The sequence below is a fragment of the Malaclemys terrapin genome, chromosome 8 (assembly GCF_027887155.1).
Source record: "Malaclemys terrapin pileata isolate rMalTer1 chromosome 8, rMalTer1.hap1, whole genome shotgun sequence".
Lineage (NCBI taxonomy): Eukaryota > Metazoa > Chordata > Testudines > Emydidae > Malaclemys > Malaclemys terrapin.
In genome coordinates this window covers 29433164-29448282 of record NC_071512.1, presented here as the reverse complement: position 1 = coordinate 29448282, position 15119 = coordinate 29433164, and the positions used below count along the sequence as shown (strand labels likewise).

General features: G+C 45.9%; 1 protein-coding gene across 1 annotated transcript in view; it reads left to right on the top strand.

Annotated features, from left to right (window-relative positions):
- Nucleotides 1-15119, top strand: part of SLIT3 (slit guidance ligand 3) — a 779517-nt gene that overhangs the window by 705768 nt on the left and 58630 nt on the right. The window contains exon 30 of the mRNA XM_054037022.1: nucleotides 8641-8778. Within this exon, the coding sequence (XP_053892997.1) occupies nucleotides 8641-8778 (138 nt within the window). The remainder of the gene's footprint in view (nucleotides 1-8640; nucleotides 8779-15119) is intronic.

The following is a 15119-nucleotide window of genomic DNA, read 5'->3' as shown; positions in this document are numbered from 1 at the left end:
TTCCAAGCTCTGCTATAGACTTCCTAAGGAACCTTGGGCAAGTCACTTCCTCTCTCTGCACCTCCTTTGCATAATGGGAGTGATACTGACCTACATCCCAAAGGTAAAGTAAAGCTTAATGTCTATAAAACATTTGGAGAATCCTGGATGGAAGGTGCTTGGGATGTGCCTAGTACTAATATTCATCATTGGCAAAGATGGGCTTCCAGAAGAAGGTAGCAAGAGTGAGAGCCTCTACTTACTATGCTACTCCTGAGGGCATTCTGTGCCAAAAAATTCAACATTCTGCACACAATATTTTAAAATTCTGCAAATTTTATTTGTCAAATAAATGTGGAGGCTCCAGCATGGCATTGGGGAGCACAGGCCACTGGCTGCACAGAGGTGGGAGATCACTGTGCATCTTCCCCTCCTTCCCCCCCACCAGGACACCGACTCAACAGTGCGGCTGCACCCAACCCTGATACAGCGCAAGGTGCAATGGTAATGGGACTCTGAAAGGGAGTCCAGGGGAAGGTGGTTGGGGCTCAGCGGGGTTTTCTGAGTGTGGGGGGATAGAGGTCAGCAGGGGGGTCTGAGTGCGGGAGGCTCAGTGGGGGATCCAGATGCTGGGGAAGTGAGGCTCAGTGCAGTGGGAATCTGGGTGCGGGTGGTTCGTTGGGGTGGTGCAGGGGGAGTGGGGCTCATCGGGGGGGTTCTAATTGCTGGGGGGGTGAGTCTCGGCAGGAGGGTCTGGGTCGGAGGGAGTCTGGATGCTTGGGGGTTAGACGGATGTGGGAGCAGCTCCCTGTACAGGGATCCTTCCCCCTGCAGCTGAGGAGCGATGGGTGCAGGAAGCAGGCAGAGAGGGGAGTTTGCAGAGCTTCCTGCAGCCGGAGGGAGAAATCTGGGGGTGGGTCTGACCCAGCCCCAGATGCTGTGCAGGGGAAGAGAAAGTCCCATTCTCCCCAGCCCATCTGGGACTAGCAGCTGAGCCCAGCGCAGGGTAGGAGCCACCAGCTGGGTCTTCCCCAGTCCTGCCTCCTGACCCACAGTGATTTACCTCTCTGCTGGCTGCCCTGGGCACCCAAAACATACTGCTCGGGAGGGTTGCGTGACTGCTTTTGTGGCTTCCCTTTGCTTCCCTACCAGAAAGTCAGTGGCACAGAATTCCCCCAGGAGTACTGTGCTGTTAATAGGCTAAGTCACACCAGAGGTTCAAAAATAGAGCTCAACTGTGGGAGTTATGGGAAAACACCCCACACTATAACATGAGAAAGAGTGAGGAGGTGGGGAGATTTCAAGAAAGCTTATAGGGAAGCTGAAGCCAGCTTGCATGCCCAGGCAAAGCTGACAACATAGCCACCTTAGTCCCTTCCTGGTTGCGCTTTGATTTTGCCATTAGGATTGGGGAGATCTGAAAGAAAATGGAGAGGCCACAGAGTAGGGCATTTGCCCAATCCAAACTGGAGCAGAGGAAGGAGGTATATAAGCTGCAGTAGCAGTCTTGGCTTCCCTGTTATTAGTGTCTAACTTACCATGTGTTGTGGGAAGGGGCTGTGTCCTGTGAAGCACCTAACATGCTTCTGCTTACTAAAAAATAATAAATGAGGCTCATGAATTTCAGGACAGTTAAAGGGAGTCAGAGCAAAATTGTCAGGTAGCCACACTACAAACATATGTTCCTATAGCACTGGCTCTTTCAGACAGCTGAACGCACACTATTCTCCGCTAACCAGACATCCCATGTAGGGTCACGTGGCTTGTTGACAGGTGAAGGACTTCGGGAAAGAGCCTCTTCCAACACCTGAGGGCAAGTAAACTGTTAAATGATTTAAGACAGTTCCTGAAGTAACCTCTTCTGAGTGGAACAGTGATACCTGCAACTATCTGACATTGCTTCAGACATCCTCATTCAGCTAATCCATTATTTGATTAATCTATTAGTTGCAGCATGTTACAAGGCAGAGGTAGCATGTCATTTCCTGTGCATGGTTCAAAGTTCTCTGACAGGTTCCAGAACTGAACATTCGTAAATTAACTCAAAGTGCTCGGTATCATTAGAGATTTGAGAGGATGAGACAGCCTCAGACCCAACTTGCTGCACCATTCCTGGGCGTGCTCTCAGAACTATCCACCATGGAGGAATAACCCCACCCGTCATTAATCCCCAGCATAGATGTAGATAACACACACATTTTTTTTAGTTCACTCTTTTGCAGAGCAGTGACATTGTAGAAGTTGTAAGTTCTTTAGTGCAGGGATTGTTTCTTTATGATGCATGCCACATACAGTGGGGTCCTGACCCTCATCCAGGACCCTTAGGTACTGCTGTAAGAACAATAATAATGAAATAATAATGTAAAAACCTCCCAAACTGTATGTTTAGTTCCTCTATTTATTCAAAGACCAGGTACCTAACAAGCAGTGGTGAAGCAGGTTTCTCCACCACTTTGCCTTACTAGTGGCCCCTCCACATCGGGGTGTGGGCCGTGTCTAGGGTAGAGAATAGTTTAGCTCCTTTGCCCAACCAGTCTTTGGCCTTCAGCCAGAATGACAGTTCTGGTTTTTAGTTTTATATGGACCCTCTGCCCCTTCACAAATAGACTGAGACCACTTAGTGATTTCACATGAAGCAGCATTCTGGTTGTGATAATGTTTGGTCGCTATTGTCCTGGGGCCAAATTCAAACCAGCAATCTAGTGATGGCGAGCGCCTTATCCTTTTACCAGTCTATTCAGCAGTCCACGTCTCTGGCATGTATTAGATACCCCTGTGGTCATGGCATGTATTTAATATGAGGTACTGCAGTGCAGCCTACAGAATGACACTGGCTCAAGCAGCACGTCTCCCATGAATCTCACTGGGAAGGTGTCCTGGTACTTAGTGAGGGGAGAGCACTCCAGAACAGATATTTGTCAGCAGAGAAGGCCCAAGTAAACTGTTCATAAGTAACTAAGTGACTTAGGAGCCTAAGTCCTATTGACTTTGGTTCCTAGGTGCTCATGTCATTTTTGAAAATGGAACTTAGGTTCCAAGTTCTAAGTTGTTTTGGTGCTTTTGAAAAATTTACCCCTTGCCTCCAGGTTGTTCTACGCAACAGCCAGCTGTTCCAGCCCCACTCATCAGCTGATTCACTGGGATAATAGGCACCTAATGGTCCCTGGGGTATATTGGCCTTTTACTAAAATGTATGTGCTGAATTCTCTGCTGCCTTTTACTTGTATAGTCCCTCTCACCTGTGCAAAGTGGTTGAAGGAAAGGGGTTATGAGTTTCCATTCCAGCCTGGCGAGGCATTGGAGAGTCAGACCCTAAGGGTATGTCTCCACTGCAGCTGGGAATGAACCTCCCAGCCTGGATAGATAGACTTAAAGGGGCTCAAGCATTGCAACTTGGGCTGGAGCTGGGCTCTTAAGCCCACCCAACCCCTAGGCTTGAGAGCCTGAGCTCCAGCCCAAGCTGCAATGTCACACAGCTCCTTTTAGCATGCTAGCTCGAACCCCTCTAGCACAAGGCTGTCTGTCCAGGCTGGGAGAACTGCAGTGGAGATATATTCTAAGAGGCAGGCAATGCAAACCATGATATCTCTAGTACTTGAGGCAAGAGGCTCCTAAGCACTCATGTTGCCATGTTCTGTGATAGTTCTAACTTAGGAGTGTGTTGCGCTGAGGGATACTGCTGACTGCTTTGATCACAAACCTTTTTGAGGCAGGATGCGAACAAGCCCTTCAAATTCTCTGTCAGAATGGGTTAATCAGAAGTCCCCCACTTAAGACAAAAGGGGATTGTGAACTCACCCAGGTGCAGGCAGAGGGGTTTTGCTTATATTGTTAGTAAGGTGGGTTTGTGAGGGAGGAGGTGAGAGAGAGAGGGAAGGCGGAATACACACAAACAGAGAAGGGAGAAAAGAGCAAAAGATGGTATGACTGGAACAAACTAGAGAGAGTGAGCTTTTGAGTCTGGTGTTAGCTAAAGAGGCTGGGGGCTAGGGCCGGCTCTAGGCACCAGCAAAACAAGCTGGTGCTTGGGGCGGCACATTTTTAGGGGCGGCATGGCCGGCACCAGAATGCCGCCCCTAAAAATGTGCCCCGGCCGCCCTAGCTTACCTCCGCTGCTGCTGCCACCGCGTGCGAAACAGCTGATTCGCGCGCCGCTACTCGCCCTCCCTCCCAGGCTCTCAAACCTGGGAGGGAGGGGGAGCAGCGGCGCGCGAATCAGCTGTTTTGCGCGCCGCATTGGCTCGGGGTCTCCCCCTCCCTCCCAGGCTCTCAAACCTGGGAGGGAGGGGGAGATCCCAAGCGGCCATTTCGCGCGCCGCTGCTCCCCCTCCCTCCCAGGCTTGGGCGTCTGGGAGGGAGGGGGAGAAGTGGCGCCCGCGCCGCGGCCACTCGGAGTCTCCCCCTCCCTCCCAGGCTCTCAAACCTGGGAGGGAAGGGGAGTCTCCGAGTGGCCGTGGCGCGGCGCCACTTCTCCCCCTCCTTCCCTCCCTCCCTCCCTCCTAGGCTTGAGAGCCTGAGGGGAGGAGGCAGGGCTGGGGATTTGGGGAAGGGGCGGAGTTGAGGCGGGGCCGGGAGTGGGGTAATTAAATAAGAGGGGGGCGGCCAAAATTGTTTTTGCTTTGGGCGGCAAAAATCCTAGAGCCGGCCCTGCTGAGGGCTGTAAGCCAAGAAACTGCTCCTTTTGTTCTTGGTTCCTCTTGTGTTCAGAGAAGCAGGACTTTGTACATGCCTTGTAAACAAACAACTGGAATGTTCCCAGGGGCCTGAAATTTGACTAGCTGCTCAGGTTGAAAGGGGGCATCAAGTGCTTGGTGGGGTAACTCCAAATTATCCAGCCTAGAGGTGACAAAGTTTAAAAAAAAACAACTGTAAAATAACAGAAATTTCAGATCAGAAAAGAATTCTTTGTTTCTAAAGGGCATGGCCAAATCTCAGCGTAGGAAGCAAACTGAAATGTTTGTATGTGCTTTTGGCTGCACTCAGTTCTTTGCTGGGTTTTATTTTTTTTTTGGGGGTGGGGGGAGAGCTAGAATTGCAGGTGGCTTTCTTCGCTTCTAGCCTCCAGATCTTTATTGTGCTGTGATTATTAAAAGGCCAGCTTTCTGTATCTCAGACCAAAAAATTAGCTAATGCAATGAAATGCCTTTAAAAAATAACTTCAGGGAAGAAGCATGTTTTTCCACTCACTGTGGCTCTGTTAGAGCACAATATAAATATGCTTTATTATTCCGAAGCATGGAATTACTACCTGACAGCATGGAACACTGATTTAATGCAGCCCTGCAGAGAAAAGTGGTGGTTCCATCATTACCGGGATGGCCAATACACCTCATAAAAGTGATACATTGCAGCTTTGAATAAGAAACTGCACATCATTCATTATTACATCACTTTACATTAGGACAACAGGGATCAATAAAAAACAACAGGATAAAATGCTGCATTTCCCCCCACAAAGTCTTTAGATGGACGTTATTTGTTTGCAGGTGTGACAGAAACATTGCTGAAAAACTTTGCTCAGCTCTTACAGAGTTTGGGGAAGGAATGGTCTTGGGTTTTATTTTATTATCTCCAACACTATGTTATTCATGCTGTTCCTATAGCCACCAAGATGTATTGCATGCCATTAGGACATCAAGAGGTGGAATGTCAACTAAAGAATGCCTACATATGGCCGTTACCGGGACCCCTACCACACTGAGGGTGGAGAAGGAAATAGGTGGATTTGCACAGCATCAAATCTTCTAATCTCAACCTCCCCATGCCCTACCCCTTTCTGGTCCCTGAGGGCTGCCACAATTGCAGAATCTAAGTTATTAGATTCTGTTCTAGTAGCTACTTTTTCAGTCACTCACATTGCTTTCTCAGATAAGATTATTTTGGTTTTAGACTGATGTGTGTCATTTTACCCAGCTGCAGCATAGTGCTAGGTGTGTTACAGATGGCTATAGAAGGCTAGATACTATGGTGCTGGCTGCTTTACCAACCACATCTATGGGTAAAATGTGCCATGTAAGAGTCAATATTATTAATACTTACAAATGCCTAAAAGAGAGAGAATCATCATATATAGGAGTGTCACAGGGTGCTCCATTCACTACTGGAGCACCTCCTTCTGGCCGTGTCTGAGGATTAGCACTGCCAGGCTGGTGCCCCTTCCTGTGGTTGCACTCTGTCACACTCGCTGTGTCTCACCCTCTTGGGACTCAACTGTTCCCGCTTCGTGGCTTGGCCCTCTGGCCAGGTCACTGTAGTTTCCCCTTCCTGGGGCAGGGAGAGGGGGTTGCGTTCTCAAAGTTTCTTGGGACCCACTGCCCCAGGCCATCTTCTCTTTCACTGCCCCTTAACAGCGCCACTGCCCAGTGGCTGGTAGGGGAACCCAAGCCTGCCCTCTACACTGGGTTCCCGCCCAGGGACCCTACAACAAGCAGTCAAGGGCTGCACAGTCCGGAACCATACTGCTGTATCATTGGGCTACTTCCTACCTTGCCTTCTCTCACCCTGACAGTGACTGCCACCTCTCTCTCTGTAGCCCCTTCTACTCTCAGCTACTGGGCTTTATATAGGCCCCTCCTGTTCCTGGCCAGCTGCACTTCCTCTTTAATTAACCCTTGTTACTCCCTGGCTCCTCCTTCAGGTGGCTCACCTAGCCACCTTAACCCCTTCAGGCCTTGTGTGGGGTGGACACCCCGTCACAAATGGCCACTCCTGCAAAGTGTCGAGTGCCCTCAACTCCTATTGCCCTCAATGGGAACTGACGGTGCTTGGCACTGTGTCAGAGTGGGCCCATAATTCCCTGATAGGCAAACACCAAGTGATAATTAATCACATACAAGTTCTCATTAAGGAGCAAATCCAAAACCCAGCACCCAGTAATTGTCCAGGGAGTGGAGAAATCCTTCTTCTAGCATCCTTTCCCACCCCCCACCCCTCACCCTCCGGATTATGGAGTCTTTCTGCAGAGATTTCAGCCTAATATCTGAAGTAACATCTTATAATGAACTTGGCCCTCCGAACCCCCTCTGGGGCATGGGAGAACAGGACAGGAGTATCTGCATAGCAGTGGATCCTCAGGTGCCACCTCCCTTGGCTTGCCTATGCCTCAATCCTTCCTGCCCCTGCATATGTCCCCACAGAACTCACGTGGGTCAGGGCTTTACGCCGCATGGAATACATGCCCCTACAGAGCCTACCTCCTTTTTACTGCCCATCCCCAGTGGAGCTGCACCCATTCCAAGGGTGTTTGCAGCTAGGAAAGGAGGTTACTTTTGCCCTTAAGAGTGTGAAAGGTGTGATCATAGCCACTCCAAGTGGGGTAATCCAGAATTCAGGGAGATACAGACCTGTGTGTTGTAAAACACACATGCACGTTGGGAAATAACTGGGGCTCCCCTTTTGTTTTGGTTTAAGTGATATGCTTATTATTTTCCAGCTGTGGAATAAAATCCAGCTGGGAGAAGTGAAATGGTTTATGGACTAAAATGCCTTCAAGCCAGACTAAAATTTAGTGTCTACAGGCTAGAAAGAGTCAGCTCAACTTTCCAAAAAGATCTGCTCCTGGCCTGAGACCTTGGATGCCAAATTTCAGCCTAGAGCACATTTTTATGGTCAAGTTATAAACCTCTGAAAATAGGGTTTATAATGGAAATGCTGACACAACTTTAACACAACAAACTTAACAACTGTAATAAAAAATAATAATAATAAAAAAGCCAATGCTTGCAGTTTTGGTTGCATCCCGTATCATTTCATCCTGGGAGCGAGTTGCCACCTAATGGCAGGAAAGTGGCATTGCATCAGTATTTCAGCAGGGATGTGATTTGGGAACACTCAGTTGTTACTGCTCTCATAGAGTATCTGCCGTGAAAAAGCAAACAGGTGGTGGATTAAAAACTGATGATCACCTCCTTTAAATTTGCTTTTGCCTTTCAAAGTCATTTACATGACTTCATTTATGATTTGTGAGCACATTCTCTTTTGTCTAAGGCTGAAGACTTCTCTGTCCCTAGTGGCTGCTATGAATGAAGCATAAGAGAGAAATGATCAGGATCCTCTTGTCCCATTCTTGCATGGATCTCAAATCATAAGAGAGAAATGATCAGGATCCTCTTGTCCCATTCTTGCATGGACTGTACTACCTCTGTAATGTGTCTGGCCTCCACTGCCCAGGATCTCCCAGGCTGGCTTCCAAAATGACACTCCTGTATGTCACCTCTGTGCTCGGCATTTCTGCTGGGACTCAGACAGCTGAGTAGATGCTGTTAAAAGTAGAAAGTAGAGTCCTTCTAAATGTTGAGTCAGTAACATGTCAAACACTTTTATAAGCTTAGCCAAGTGAACTTAGTTATCTCATATATCAAAAGAAAGCTCATACATGACCATGCAGTGCCACTCTTTAGCAGACTTGGAAAAGAGAAATTATATGCTATAGTATTTGCTTTGATGGCCTAAGATGTGTAGCACCAGCAGTCAAAGGAGCTCAAGCAGTGCTTAAAGTTAATGTTTAGCTCTCTGTTTGACTGTTCTAAGAGTGTTTTCTCTGCCATTCTTACATCATGAACCATATACCTTGATCAAATCGGACATTGACCAGTGTGTGTGTGTTATCATGATGGATGCTAGAGATGCAGCCTACTGATGATGATCTTCCTTGTGTTTCAGATGCGAGTGCCTACCTGGCTACAGTGACAAACACTGTGAAACGGACGATGATGATTGTGTGAGCCACAAATGTCGCCATGGTGCAGTTTGCGTAGATGCAGTCAACGGCTACACCTGTGTCTGCCCCCAAGGGTTCAGGTAAGCAGAGAGTTGTGCTCATCATTCAGATTGTTTGTACTCTCTGCATAATATCTGGTCTCTTTCTACAATTGCTCAAACTAGCCTCTAGAGGTGGTACTGATCCATAATTTACTGTAGGAACTGATGGCTCAGTGCTCTTAATCTTGCAGATGGGCTGGGGCCAGATACTCAAGTATTCTCTCCTTACTTTGAAAATAGAAAAGATCTCAGGGCCCGGCATCTTGTCCAATACTCTTAGTATGTGAGCGACCTAAGTTTCAGTGCTGGGCCAGCAGCAATGAGGAGAGCTTGGAGGGGTAGGAGAGGAGCTGTCCACTCAGCCTGTAGATGAGACTACTTTGTATCACTCTGCAGCGACCCCTGTGTCTGACAGAGGCACAGCAGTGCTGTCAGCTAAGAGGAATCACATCAAGCCCAACTTGCCACCAAGATGTGGGCTATGGAAGTGGGGCAAAGTGGCAGAGAAGCTGGAAAAAAGTGTACATGAGGATGAAATGTCACTCTGAGTTGGTGGCTCTCCACACTGTGGTGTACTAGAGCAGATAAAGGGTTGAGCTTACACATCCAGTGAGAGAGCTAGATTTCCTGTTGTCACTTGCTCTAACTGCTGTAGCCCTCCTACATTATTCAGCCTTTGTAGGAAAGGGGATGACAGAAATAAGCTTACTGTGCTTATTACTGTGAAATCTGCAAACACCTAAGTGGGCGGGAGGGGTAAACACACTTACTAGGAATTCTGTACTTTACCCCAATGAACAGGGGAAAACTGAAGACCTGCTTGTGAGGGTAATGCCTGTAGCCTTCATTTAAAACAAAAATCAAAAACAATCCTTTGGCTTTTCAGTATACAGACTCTTATAGTGGCCCAAGTCATTCTGTTCCATTCCCATTTCAGACGGTTCTGTAAACCGTCCATAAAATTCATATCGAGAAAAAGCTTGGCATATAAAATCTTAACCCAGGAGTGATTTCTTTTCTACATCTCATCTTGCTTATGTCTGTGGAACTCCATAGACTCCTGATTCTCGCTGGTGACAGTGAGATCAAATCAGGTCCATATACACTCTGTGTATGTGTCTAGCACTGGAGATATGGCTCTTCATATACCCTATAAAGACTTATTCCCTACCCAAAGAATTTGCAATGTAAGGAGTCAATTCTGCAGACACCTGGTAGCCAGCACCATACTTAATACTGTGAGCTGTCCCTTTGAAATCAGTGGAACAGTGCACATTAGTAATTACTGCACCAGGAAGTGGGTAGGATCAGTAGGATTGTAGGATCAGTTCTAGATTAAGTCAAGACAACAGAAAGTGATTATAAGGCAGGGAAAGAGGAGAGTGAAGTTGTCACTTGCATGATTAGTGTGCATGCTTTGAAGACAACTCCATGTATTTTTTTTTATTATATCTGTGAGTGGTTTAATAGCCACACACAAAACACTTGTGCTTGCTGACACACACATGCACAGAGCAGGTGAGTGAAATACTTAAAACAGAACAGAAAATGTCAGGGATTTCACTTGATCCTGTTGTTGTAAAATTTTCCTGTGAAAACTGGATCATTCTCCCAGTGGTGTGCCGAGTTTTACAGTTTTCCATGTTCTGTTACCAAATAAGTTGTTTGTGAAACTTCACGTTTGTAGAAATGTCTCTTCTGTAACACAGAGCTGTAATAAGACCTCATGAGGTCCTGGCTTCATGTCCTGTACACACCCCACTAGAGAACATGCAAGTTCCATCAGAGAAACAAATGGGATGTTAGGTCAAGTCGAGGTCTAGACTTTTCAGCTGAGATATGTATACCCACAGCAGATCCAGCCCTCAAAAGATAAGGTTCTGAATGTTCTGTGGCTGTTGGTGGATGAACTCTGCACAAGTCAGCCTGTGCATTTCAAGTCTCCAACTCTGAGAGCTGCCGATATATCAGACTTCTGGAAATCTTGCTATCTGTCAAAGATGAGAGTGCTTCTCCAAACGGATTCACTAATCAGTGCCTGAGGTTAGATGCTGGCTTCCTTCCAACTGAATCTTTTCTGTATTTGAAACAAACAGAGAGAGAGAAATACCTGAAAAGATCAGCTTGGACAAAACAAAAATTGCATGAGCATTTATAAACCCTATTCTGTGCGTAGCAGTTTTTTTATTCTTCTGTTTCATCCTTATTCTTTTTTTTCTCAACAAGTATTTTTGTTGCAAATCAGTCAGCCTCCTATTGAACTGACATTGATATTTACAGCAAAGTAAGCATGCAATTTCACAGGACCAAATCTTACAAATATAAGAGAAACCCCTGAATTTCTTAGGCAAACCTTTTCCATCATGTTCTATTCCCTGCTTAAATCCCCTGGTGACAACATCAATACTTGGGTAGAGAGGGTACGAGGTAGACTTTTTTTGTAGAATTTTAATCACTAAATAGCCTTGCTATTTGTTAGCATATTCAAGGATTTGGATGGCAGACTCATGCACCTCTATGCTGCCTATTCAAATCCAACTCAAGCCAGTTATCAGATGGTGGTAACTCTAGGAGACGCCAGGTAGAGTGATGATCTGTTCTGTATTTTAAGGAATGTCTCTCAGTTGGTGCTCAAGAGGGAGGTACTAACAAGCATTTGAGAGTGTCTTCTAGAAATCACACTAAGGATCATATACTGAATAGAGTTGGTTGGAAATTCTGTGATGGAACATTTTCCTATCTATATGTAAATGAATCAAAAATGAAATTTTTCATGGAGATATTTCAATTTTGACCCAATTGCAATGGAACCCAGGCAGAGTTCTGATGGAAACCTCTCTGATTTCCTACAAGTTCACCTGCTTTGCTCCTTAGCAGCCTGGGCTTTCAGGCTTCCAGCTGTTTGGCAGTCCACGAGCCTGAGAAGCCCAGCTCCTAAGCACCCAGGCTCCTCTGCAGTTCACCTGGTGGTCTGCCACAAAGTGGGGCTTCCAGGATCCCAGGTCCTCCACAGCTCACCAGGTGGACTGCCCCTGAGCTGGGGACCCCAGAGTGCCCAGGATCCATAGCTCTAGAACAGCCCGCTATGCAGACTGCCCCTGAGCTGGGGACCCCTTCCCTTTTGTGGAGAATTTCAAAACTTTGGCTGTTGTTCCAAATCATAATGAAACCGGATTTCCAAATATCAAAAGCCACCATGAAATGGCTTTACCGTTTTCTGCACAGCTCTAATGATTAGCCCTGATACAGCACTTTTCAGCCATAGGATGAAGTGGGTAGGCAGCATTAGCCTCATTTTACAGAGGAGGAAATGACACCGAGAGCTTAAGGGAATTCCTTATGGTCACATTGCAAATGAATAACCAGAACCCAAATCTCCTGCTCTTCAGTCCATTGCCCTTGACTACACCACCACCCTCAAGCTTTGATTCCAAATTCCTATGATTCCATGCAGTGAATAAATCACTGTGAGGAAGGTCTCTTTTAGAAATCAGCTTCTGATATTTTTCATATAGTTCTTATAAATTGCCTTGAAATGTAGATGCGAGCTCTATTGCCAACTTGTGTGAAATGAGTTTGGTGGTTTCAGTTCAGATCCTAGTGGTATCCACATCACCATATCACTGGCACAACGATCACTGACTGACTCGCATCCCAGTAGTCTCAGAAGAGGCTTACGGGCTGAAAGGGCGGTGGAGACTGAATTTGCCTTAAGCTCTTGGAGTTAGTCCACTCTCACTGCCCATCCAGAACAGTATCTGATCTTTTTCATAGTGAGCATTAAAATTCTGCTAACAAAAACTATCTGCTCATTATTCTTTTCATGCCTCTGGCCTTTTGTAGTTTCAAAGCACACAGTTCTGAATGGGAGTGTGACTTTTTTTGTTAAGATTGTAATTGCAAACATGTTGAGGGACAAAGTTCAGATCTGTGATGTGCAAGCATGTAAAATCACCTCCTGTGCATTTGCAAGATGTGCAGTGATATATGCCACAGGAATCAAACTACTAAGGGGATAAGATAACTTTGCAAATGTTTAAATACTGACAGAGGGAGAGAAGGTTTGAGGTGGCCTAGGAAAGATAACTAAGGAAGTATGAGATGAAACTGAGCACAGACATGTTTGGCTAAATATCAGAAAGAATTTCAGTGAATGTACAGAATATTCTCCCAATAGTTGTGTCTATACTATTGTAATAAATGCATGGCTCCCTAGCAGCTTTGAGATTATGACTGTGCTGTACGTCATGGTCACATGGACAGCACAGTAATTGTGGGGTTAAAACCCATATTCCTCTGCTGAGGAAGCATATTTGAACAAGGGACAATCACCATTAGCTATAGTAGTCTAGGGCCTCAGCTGTAGAGTTAAGCACCTCTGATTCCATCCAGTAGGGATTAGTAGTGTGCATTCACACCAGTCATTTCATTATGGTGTGAGCTAGTAATTGCTAATTTATAGTTGCTCTATATGCAGTACTTTGAGATAGCTTATTACTTAATGTGATTTTCAAAAACTTGATATGCTTTTCTTCCTGAAATGTTTTCTGTGTGTCTTCTGTCCAAAGTATGATTTGTTTACCCTGTGGACGAACTGTTTCTACAATTCATGAAACCCTATTGGGCAAAATCTGACTTGTCAAATGTTCCCTTTAGCAATCCATGGAACAGCAGTGTTGTTCTGATAAATGTTGCTTCAGAGGGGAAACATTAACTCTGCTGAGCTTTACATAAACCATGTTGGTGTTTTTCTCCATTGTGTGGCTGTTTCAGAGCTCCCCTTGTGATAGTTCACTGCAGGAAATTCAACAGTGATTATTCAAATAAACAAGGATTATACAGCCCTGTAGACTCCTGCCCTCCTTAGACTCAGGCAGCTTGGACAAGAAGGGCCAGACTTTGACTTCCGATCATTGGGATACAAAAAGCCCCTGACAAACACTTGTGTGTAGTGTATCAGGGGGTAGCCGTGTTAGTCTGTATTGTTGTATTTGTGTGTAGTGTAACTTTTTGATGCTAGTAGCTGAACAGCTACAGCTCACTGAGACAGCCAATAAATGGGATGTGATTGCACGGAGTAAATTACCCAGTGATTCATGTGGAGATTTGGGCATTAGAATTCTTTAGAAATCTTTGAGTGAGACACTGACCACAGGCAAAACAGCTTCCTGTAGCACTTCCTCTTTGTTAGTGGAGGCTGGTATAGGCCAGGTGATTTTCCTAAATTCACATGAAAATATACAGGCTTAGTGTTCTTCTACCTGAATCATTTCTCTCAGACAAAACAGAACAGCTGACACTAGGCTAGACAAGGACTAAGTGCTGAGATACTAGTACAACCATTAACGTGTGGGACAGCCTAAGACATTTAAAGAGTCTGTTATACTGACACTAGGACAGCAGTGGTAGCTTCCCACTGAATTGGCCCTGGTTACAGGTTCACTTCCAACTGCCCTGTTAGAGCATTCACCAGCCCATCACAAGAGTCCTGATTTGAGACGACAGTCTGACACGTAATGAAACTAGGAGACTGCCCTAACTGGACATGTTCCATTGTTGTATGCAGTGTTAATGTAGCCATGTCAGTCCCAGGATAGTAGAGAGACAAGGTGGGTGAGGTCATATCGAACTTGGATTTAGTTGTGACACTCTGAGTACTTTTCCCAGTGCTGAGGAAAAGCTCTGTGTAGCTCGAAAGCTTATCTCTCTCACTAACAGAAGTTGGTCCAATAAAAGATATTACCTTGCCCACTTTGTCTCTTAACTGAACATGTCCATTCTAGCAGTTGTAGAGGTTGGTATTAGAATCTGCTTTGATTAGTCCTCCAGCTTTCCTTAGTTCCCTGGCTGCAACTGACAAGAGTACTAATAATCAATCAAGCCTCCGCATCCATGGGTATGAGCTACTGTAGCAGCTGGGTTAAATTGGCAAGCAAGCTGACATGTTAGCAGTGTTCCTTTGTGTATCTAGGTTAGCTTCTGACAACACTGTTACTCTTTTTGTTCCCTTATCTTCTTGGAGACTGGACCTCAAATAACTCCACTGTAGAAAATGGTGTAAAGTAAAGTAATTGGGCAGGGGCTTGTGGGGAGTAACTAGAGCTCATGGAAAAACTCCACTACCCAATTGAAGACTGGGTTCCTTGCCTCAGATGGAGTGGCACCCCTTCTCCGGATACAGCTAACTCATACTTGCCAGAGAGAACTTTTTAGCCTGATACTCATCAGGAATGTTTTAAAGTGCATTTTTGTCTTTGGCATGCACCAGACTGAACCAAGTTTTGGAAAGGGAACAATTTCCCTGGGAAGGACTCCCCACTTCAGAAAATTCTAGCTGGCCTCCCTTGTTTCCGCTGATGAATTGAACATAATGCTATGCT